Source organism: Diceros bicornis, chromosome X, assembly GCF_020826845.1.
Source record: "Diceros bicornis minor isolate mBicDic1 chromosome X, mDicBic1.mat.cur, whole genome shotgun sequence".
In the NCBI taxonomy this organism is placed as follows: domain Eukaryota; kingdom Metazoa; phylum Chordata; class Mammalia; order Perissodactyla; family Rhinocerotidae; genus Diceros; species Diceros bicornis.
This window is the reverse complement of record NC_080781.1, coordinates 136052815-136062353: the sequence shown is the minus strand read 5'-3', so window position 1 is coordinate 136062353 and position 9539 is coordinate 136052815. Positions and strand designations below refer to the sequence as shown.

The following is a 9539-nucleotide window of genomic DNA, read 5'->3' as shown; positions in this document are numbered from 1 at the left end:
GGATCCCGGGCGCGCACCGACGCACTGCTTGGTAAGCCATGCTGTGGCGGCGTCCCATATAAAGTGGAGGAAGATAGGCACAGATGTTAGCCCAGGGCCGTCTTCCTCAGCAAAAAAAGAGGAGAATTGGCGGATGTTAGCTCAGGGCTGATCTCCTCACAAAAAAAAAAAAAAAAAAAAAGGAAGGAAATTCTGACCCATGCTATGACCTGGATGAAGTTTGAGGACGTTATATTAAGTGAAATAAGCCAGTCACAAAAGGATAAATACTATATGATTCCACTTGTATGAGGTCTCTAGCATGGTCAGATTCATAGCACCTGGTTCTTCTTGCTCACTAATTAGCGCTTGTCCTTTGGGTTCCTGACCATCCAGTGGTACCCACTCAAATATCTGCTCCTCCAAGATTTTCCCCAACTCCCCAGACATAGCCAGTGTTTCTGTCAAGACATGGCTCTGGCAAATGGAAGCACAGGAGTTTTGGTGTGTTCACTTACTGCCCCAGTAAATAAACATTCTCTGAATGCCTCCTCTGTGCCAGGCACATCGCTGAGGCTGCAGACAGAGCAGTGAGGGAGACTGTCTTGGCCCTGCCCTCAAACAGCTCACAATCTGAAGGGGAAACCAGATTCATCAAAACCGAACACACATTGCGATAAGGGTCAGGACAAGAAGACTTGTGAGCTCTGTAGGAGCCTAGAGAGGGGGTTATTGACTGCCTAGTGTGGGAGTGAGTGCAGTCAAGGGGGCCCTCTCTGAGAAGGTGGTGCCTGAGCTGACTCTTGATGGACCAATAGGGCTAGGCAGGTAGCAAAAGATAGCAGAAGGTATTACAGGTAGATTGAGTCCTATATAAGGGGAAAAGAGAACTATGGGGAAAAGAGAAAGCTTGAGGGACGAAGGGAAAGAATGTGAATAGCAGAGTTGAGCAATAACCACAAATAGTTCAAAGGAATTTATTAACTTGTAAGTGTCTCTACTGCAAACATTAACTTGAAGAGTCTCCCACCCACCACCAGCCTCAGGTCCTCTTCAGAAATGCTCTGCATAGAGGGGTGATGGCCAGAGCTCCCAGCCATCCCCTTCTCCAGGTGGCATTGTCTGCTGGCCAACTGCCACTTGCCTTGCTCCTCACTCTCTGCCCTGGAACGGACCAGAAGGCAGGAGCATCATCATCTCCCTCGTCCAGAGAAGACTGCATAGATCTCACTCCTGGCTGACAGAAAGACAGATGGAGCAACAGAGCAGGCCTTGGAATGCCTGACAAAGAGAGGCAGCCCTGAGTGACACTCTCCTACCTGCCCCCTCCACACCCTTTGCCTGCCTTGGGAGACAGACACTGGGGACCTGTGCTAAATGTCTGCAACCAATGCTTGAACGACATACACGAGCAGGGAAATGGGATGTTCAGAGAACATGCTAGATAAGCAAGGGCCAGGGCCAAGTGCAAAGGAGTCCAGAGAGAGGGGAGTGTTGCAGCAGAGTGTACACCATCCTGCAGAAGAGCTTCTTCAGTGTATGTCATTGCCCAGGCTTCCAGGCCCAGGACAGATTCCTGAAGACAGTTCAGCTGCTCCCCTCTTCCTTCCTCAGACTTGGACAGGCTGAAGCTCCTGGAAGCCGAGCCAACACAGTCTGTGCTGTGCACAAGCTTGGCTGTTAGCTAGACTTGGAGGAGGGCTCCTGGATTATTAAGCCAAAAACCTGGTTATGGAGAGGCTTTGGGGGAAATTCAAGGGGACATAAGGGTAATGCATATAAATGTGGAGACCTACGCAGCTCTTCTAGCTCCTGGGGTCAAAGCCAAGCCTGGAGAGGCAGTTGGGCACTAGCTCTTATAGCTTCTCAGCAGCAGCTGGCTCCGGGCTGTTTATCCCATCTGACAGGTAATCGTCCTCATTGTTCTGCTTCATTTTGGTTTCCAGAATCGTGATACGCTGCTTGAGCTTCTGCTGGGCCCCTGTGTACTCGGCCAGCAGGCGGCCAAAGCGAGTGTACAAGGTCTCCATGTTGGTCTCCAGCTGCTCTAGCTTCTCTTGCACATCCACCTCCATGGTGGCTGCCACCTCATTCTCATCCAGCAGTCCCTCCTTCATCAGGATCTCCCGGCCTCTCTCCTCCAAGACCTTCTTGGCATCAGGATACTCAGTCACAGCTTCCATAAGATCATCCTTGGACAGGCAGAAGAGATCTGAGTAACCAAGGCTGCGGATATTAGCTGTGCGTCGATTGCCCATTTTGCTGCCCTTAATGTTAAGGATGCTGATCTCTCCAAAGCAACTCCCAGCTGAAAGCAGGGCATACTGAGTGACACCATCATCAGCCACCACTGCCAACTTGCCCTCCTTGATTATGTACATCTCCTTGCCGATATCTCCCTTGCGGCAAATGTAATCCCCAGGGCTGAATACCTGAGGACGGAGCTTCAATACTAGCTCCACCAGCAGTCCAGCCTCACAATCCTGGAAGATGCGCACTTTCTTGAGTGTGCACAGGTGGACATTGATGGCTATCTCAGCTCTCAGCTTGGCTGGCAGGTTCTTGAGAACTTCCCGCTCATCTATGCTCTTTTTATTGGTCCACAGGTAGTCAAACCACTTAATGACCTTGGCTTCCATCTCCTTGCTGACCTTGTGGAACTGCATGTAATGTTTGACAGCGTCGATCTTGGCCTGGAATTCAGCCCGGGTGGCATTCATGTTGGAGATCATGGAGCCGACATTTCCCACGATGGTGGCAAAGATGAGGACACCAATCAGGAAGTCAAAGATGACAAATAAGTACTCCTCATCCTTTACAGGGGGTGGTGTCTCCCCAATGGTGGTGAGGGTCAGTGTAGACCAGTAAAGGCAGTAGATGTATTCCCTAGCCAGGTAGCCATACTCAGGGTCAGTGATGTTGGGATAAACCCAGGTGTCAACCCCAAAACCAATGGACTTGGAGATGGCGTAGTAGATGCAGGCATTCCAGTGGATGATGACCAAGATGTAGAGAACTAGGTTGCTGATGCGGAAGATATTGGGGTAGCTGGTGCGTGTCTCAGTGCGGTCAAAGAATTCAAACATACGGGCAAAGTGTAGCAGGCGATTGAAGCGCAACTCTGGGCTGTGGATGCCCACAGCAAAATAGATCAGGTCTGTGGGGATGATAGAAGCCACATCCAGCTTGAACTGAAGGGTGTGGATGTAGTTGTCCCGCAACTTCTTGGTATCTTTGACTAACAGCCCTTGCTCCAGAAAACCTAGTAGAGATGCGACCCAGCATATCACCTCTGACACTAGGCCGGTCCCTCCCACTAAGCTAATGCTTAGCAACGGACAAACTGCTCACTCAACCCTCCTTCTCGAGGAGGGGTATAGGAAATTCCTGTAGCAGCACTGGCTGGAAGGACCCTAAGAGATCACCCCCAGGTCTGAACCTCACTAAGCATATGGGGACCATGAGTTTCAAAGAGGGGCAGGCAACAAACTGAGTCCGAGCCAGGCAGTTGAGTCTAACACTGTTGAGAAGGCTTCCTGAAAATTTGAATTCAGGCCTTTGGACATATGAGTCATGCTCCTCCCTGTGCTCCCAGTTTATCACTTACCTGTGCGCAATCGGATAAAGAGGTCCATGATGTAGACTACATCTGAGAAGTAGTCCAGCACCAGCCACACTAGATAGTAGCCTTTCTGTAGGTCACTGAAGCAGGCTCTGCAGGAAGACAGGGCTGGGCTTCACCCTCAAAGCCAGCCAAGGCCCCCTGGAGGCCCCAAACTGAATGCCCACTGTGTGCAAGGATTAGGAGGGCTACCAGGGGCACTGATGAGTCGCAGTCAGCCTGGTGCCAAGAAGACACTTATTAACAAGCAACTTCACTGCAACCCTTATTATTACATGGACGTCACTACATAGACATCACCACTGACCATTAATTGTCTGTTTCATTCACTGGACTGTGAGGTCCAAGAAGATAGAGAGACCACCTCTTAGTCATTACTGCACGCCCCATGGCCTAGCGCAGAGCATCAGGATGCGAGTACTCAACAGGTGTGAGTTGAATGAAAAATGAGCCTTTGGAAGAATGAACTACAATACACAGCTGAATAGCCTCCATGCTCATCTCTTCAACATACACCTGTTGAGAACCCAACACGGAGCACTGGCGGATACAGGTGAGAGAGAGGGCAGTATCCGGTCTTAGGCTAGAGGCAGTGGGAATGGAGAGAGGTTGGAGGCTGCAGGAGAGTTTTAGGAGGAATTGACAAGACTTGGTGACTGAATGAGTAGGGGTCTAGGGAGAGGGCAGAGTAGGGGATAGAATCCAGGATGATGACCTGGTGAGTGTAGTAATCAAAGAGAGGAGCAGTTAATTCTGACTACTTGGTCACATTTAGAATAAAACCCCAGCACTCTCTCCTGGCACACAAAGGCTGCAGAACTGGCCTGTGCCTACCTCTCTAATGCTTCACTTGCAGTCCTCCAGCCACACTAGGCCATCCAAGACAGGGTCTTTGCACCTCTTGTTCCTTCTTCCTGGAATGTTCCCTCCACCAACCTCAGGCATCTAAATAACTGGCTTCCTCTCACTGCTCAGGTCTCAGGTAAGGTATCACCTCCTAAGAGAAGTCTACCCTGACTGTCCTTTTTCTCATAGCTCCCTGCCTCCAGGCCCTGGAATCCTCTTGGGCATTTGTTTTGTTCACTTTTACCGTTAGCATCCCCCACTAGCCTGAGAGCTTCAGGAGAGCAGAGACCATGTGTCTTGTGCACCACATTATACCCAGCACTGAGCACAGACTTTAGCACCCAATAGGTGTTCAGTCAAATCCTTGCTGAATGAATGACTGAGGTGGGGGATGGGGTGGGGTGGGAAATGCTGTCAGGGAAAGCTACATGTAGAGAGTGGTTTAGAGACTGCGAGAAGAATCTCCATAGGTTGAAAATGGGGAAAATGAATTTCCTCCTGAGGAAACAGCATGTTATGATCCAAGTGTAGCAAGTGCTGGGGCTGGAGTTTGTCCAGAAGTTGGAGCTAGAGAGAAGGCCAGGTATAGAGGGCCTTGAAGGCCATACTGAGGGCTTGAACTTCACCCTGCAGGCAATGGGGGGCCATTGAAGGATTTCTGAGGAGGGAGTGACATAATCAAATCCCAGTTTCTACCAACGACGCTAGTTACAAGTGTGGAGAATGCATTGGAGGGGGCAAGAGTGCCTGCAAGGAATGTGGGTGGGGCTGTTGTAGTTGTTCCAGGGAGAGAGAAAGGTGGCCTCAACTAGGACAGGATTGGTGTGGATTGAGAAGTAGAAGCAGATTACAGATATGAGGAAGAGCATAGACATGAAGCTTTGATAGCATAATAAATCAGGGCAGGAGAAGTTGGGGATTAATAGGGCAGAGGGAGGTGCCATTGGCAAGCGGAGAATACAGAAAGAGGTCTGGGTTGTGGTGAGGTCTGTGTCCACAGCTGGGACTGGTGTGCTCTCAACCCCAGGGCCTGTGGACTGGGCTGCCTTGGCAACCCCCTCCCAGACCCCTCCCTGCTCACCTGGCCACCAGCAGGCACCAGTTGTAAAGGACAGGCATGGCAATGACAAATAGCCAGCAGTAGTACCAGTCCCCAGCTGGGTCCAAGACAAATAGTTGAAATTTCTTCCTGAGGAAAGAGACAGAGGCCAGGCTTGGAGACCAGGTCCCCAGTGTGGGAGGACCCCAGCTACCAGAGGCCAAGGGCCCCTGAAAAAACAATGCCTGAGGGGATGTGTGGGGTGAGGGGTGGGTTGGCTTAGCGATCCATTTTCAGGGAGCCACAACCTGGCGCTGGGCATCTGAGTAGAACTCAGATGGGTAAGAGACACCCTTCTTCCTATCTTGCCCCCATATAGGCCCATTAGCGCCCATGCCCTCTTGAGGCTCCTTGCCCAGAGGGCACAGCAAGGGGCAGTGCTTTCATTGGGATGGGCCTCAGGGCCTGGGGAGGGACTTCCATAGGACGGTAATGAGGGCTCAGGGCCTGTTTCCACAGTCATCCCAAGAAGAGAGCAGAACTCCAAACAAGTGAGCACCACGTGCTTCCTGCCCACCCCGCCCTCCCTATTTGGTCCCTGGCTTCCAGCCCCCATATCACTTTCCCAGATGGTGAGTCCTGCTTTGGCAAGAGCTCTTTTCCTCTACTGGCCAGAGGTGGGGAATGTCGGCTTGGCCAGACATCCACAGTCGCCTATTCATTCTTCAAAGAACAGGCCCTCCAGCTCTTCCTTCTCTGCCCTCCCCATTCCCTCTTGCTCAGTTGTTCCCCGGCTTTCCCTGCCAGCCAGCCCCCAGCATGGCCTCTTCAAAGATCCACCTCTGCGCCCACATGGGTGCTGGTATGGGCATACCCTCAACAGCACTCCCTAACTGCACCCTTCTCTGAGTTTATTGCCTGCTAGACATGAGCCTGGGAATGGCACACCAGCAAGAAGATACCACATAAAGGGCAGGTAAGGTGAAACAAGCCACCAGGGGCTCCCATGGTAAGTGAGCTACTAGCTGTTGTAAAGGCTGTGGGCGGGGATGAGGGAAATGTTCTAGAGCTAAAACCACAGCAGATCTCCCCTGCCCACTCCTTTCCCTGCTTGGTGTAGGTCCCGGTCTGCCCCTGGCAGTGGCATAAGAAACCCCACTGAGCCCCCCAATTGCATGCTTGGGAGCCCTTTGAGCCCCATAGGCTGGACAACTATACTTGATGCCCTCGCTCTCGCCGTCCTTGTCGCCTTTGCCATCCCCTTGCTGTGTCGTCACAGTCTGGAGCTCAGGCCCACGGAACCGCTCAAGGAATGAGTCAGGTCTAGGTTCCTCCTCGCGGAAATTCTTGTTGGCCCACTCTCTGATGACCCCCACCAGGCGGATGATCCTAGAGGTGAGAGAGGGAGCATGAGCCAGAGAAGAGAACTGTGCTGTTCAGAGAGAACCTGCGCCTGAGAGCTCACTGTCTGGTGAGGGAGATGGGAGACAGAGAGGGAATCCTGGAAACAGGCCAGGTCATGATTTCCCCAGTGCTAAGAGCTGGGATGGCGGCCAGCACTGAGGCAGGGGGCTGGAGCTCAGGCATGACTCTGAATGCAGCCTGAGGGGGAATGGATTGCTTTGGGAAGACTTCCCGTAGGAGGTGCCATCTCACTTGATTGTGAAGAACAAACAGGACGTCTCCAAGGCAAGACGGAGGTTGTGTGGGGAGGACAGACCAGGAGAAAAGCTGGCCCAGGCTTCCTGATTTCCCGATGGAACCTACAACTCTGGGCTGGAGACCTCAGAGCCCTCTACCTAAGCCCCTCTGCTGGGAAGGATCCCTACCCCCAATGCTGAGACAGAAAAGTCAGAAGTTAAACCTCCACTGGCCACTCTGACCTTGCTCACAGGACCCTCCTCAAGAGGAAAGAATTGAGCTAGGACAGCACTGACAGTGCTTCCCAGAGGTCTTGGTGGAAAGGCCCAGTGAGACCAGGAGAAGGAGAGCCACGGTGGCCACTCTGACAGGCCCCACGGGTGAGAGGGGTAGCAGCAGGGCAGTGGTGGAACCCACCTGCGGAAGCCACCCCGCCTCTGCTGGGGGGCATCCATCTCTGCCAGCCTCTGTAGTTCTGAGGAGGTGTCATCGTCAGCTGCAGACTGTGGCCTGCAGAGGAAGGAGTAGAGTTGACCAAAGATTCTCTGGTCATACCTTTTCTCCTATCAGGACTCTCCCCTCCTGGGAGGTGCCTGGTCCCTTTAGAGAATGTCCTTGAGCCAAAGATTGTTTGCTCTGTGACAATGAGGCAGAGCTAGGAAGAAGTAGCAACCTCCAGGCCATCTCTGAAATAACCCAGCCTCAGCATTCTCACCTGCTGCTGGTCCCACGCTCATCTTTGCCATTGGCCTTGATGGTAGGAGGTGCATGATGGTTGCGGTTATTGGCTGGGGAGCTCTTCATGCCATTGGACTTTTCTGTCATCCTCCATGTACGAACGGGACCCTCACCTGCCAAGGAGAGGACCAAGAGGAAGGTCACAGAGGGCCCTGCCACCCATAGAAGGCAGGAGAGCTGCAGGTGAGCAGTGAAAACAGAACCAGGGCTCACCTGGCACACCCCAGCACCCCTGGGTACTGCCATGGCAGTGCAGCGCAGGGGGATCCAGCATTGTCTAAGTGCCAGACTCTAAGCACCAAGAAGATGATGATGCTGTCCCCACCTGATAGTTAATTTAAAAGGCAAACAGTGCTAAATTGCAAAATGTGTTTCCTTTTCTTTTACCCCAGTGAATTTTTTGACATATGAACTATCAAGGCTAAAACAAAACAAGACAAACTATCAAACTGTTGAAGCCATTTTCTGGTGCCCTTGCTTTGCAGATGTCTGGCACATGTTTAGGCTGCTGAGCACCTACAAACCAGCCACTGCCCTCGAACTCCTGCCCCACAGGAGGAGGTGTATCTTCACCCAAGACCACCTCAGACCTCATGCTCCTCGGTTGGGAGTCTCATCCCTCATTGACTTCTTCAACCAAGGGCACTGTCTCTGGGGTTCCTTCCTTTCAGCTCCAATCACATTCTCTCCAGCACCCCCCAAATAATGTCACTCCAGCTGAAGAACAAAGGAGCCCCGTAGATGGACCAGGGAGTGGGGAGGAGAGAAGGGAGAGCTCCCATGGGCTCCATAGGCGGCGGTCCAAGTCAGGACTCTCCTATGGGGAGCCGTGGGATGGCTGAACAGGTGCATGACAAGGACAGCCTTATATTCCAGAAAGATCCTTCTGGCTGCTAGATGGGTACTGGATTAGAGAGGGAGCAAGAGTGGAGGTGAGGAGGTAGGGAGAAAGCTGGAGAAGACAGTGCCTATGGAGCCCAAGACAAGCAGGCACATTGGAGAACTGTTTAGGAGGGAGGATGGACAGGACTTGGAGATGGATTGGGTGTGGGGAGCAAGGGAGAGCATGTGCGGTGGGATCACACAAGAAGAGGATACAGAGTGAGGGTCCAGGGCAGAGCCCTGGAGAACCCCAGCATTTAAGAGTTGAGTAGGGGAAGACATGTCCACAAAATAGACTAAGAAGAATAAGCCTGAGGGAGAAATCCAGAAGAGAGACAGGAGATTGTGTTCCACAGTGTCTCTTGCAGTGGCATCAGGGAAGCTGGGGCAGCTCTTCCCTGCTGCAGCTGGTCGGCACACCCTACCAGATTTGGTCAGAAATGGTCAGCACGCCCTCTGGATTTCCTGTGGCTCCTACTGTTAGAGCACCTCCCCCCAGCTTGTTCCAGCTTCTTAAGCTGTCACCATGGCGATGGCAGGCACGTCAAGCTCTGTGGCGAGCGGAGCGGTAATAACAAGCAGCCTCAGAGCTGCTCGCCTGGCGCTTTCTGTGGGACTACGGCACCGGGATGCTAATAAGGGCACCTGAGGGAGAGGAACCAGCATCCTTGAGTCCCTGCTTGGACCCTAGAGGCAGCAGACCATGGAGATAGAAAGTTTCAGGCAATGTAAACAAAGCTGGGGCCACTGGCACTGATCAGAGTTTCAGGGCTGGCCTCCTGGAAGCCTGGA

The 9539-nt window shown here is 52.4% G+C and overlaps 1 protein-coding gene across 1 annotated transcript; it reads right to left on the bottom strand.

The window, feature by feature from the left end:
* Positions 1-1835: 1835 nt before the first annotated feature.
* CNGA2 (cyclic nucleotide gated channel subunit alpha 2) lies at positions 1836-7952 on the bottom strand. Its single transcript, XM_058535133.1, has 6 exons — positions 7843-7952; positions 7545-7637; positions 6705-6875; positions 5529-5636; positions 3587-3693; positions 1836-3241 (listed from the first exon to the last, which is right to left on the bottom strand). The coding sequence occupies exons 1-6, from the start codon at positions 7950-7952 to the stop codon at positions 1836-1838; spliced, it is 1995 nt and encodes a 664-aa protein (XP_058391116.1).
* Positions 7953-9539: the final 1587 nt, after the last annotated feature.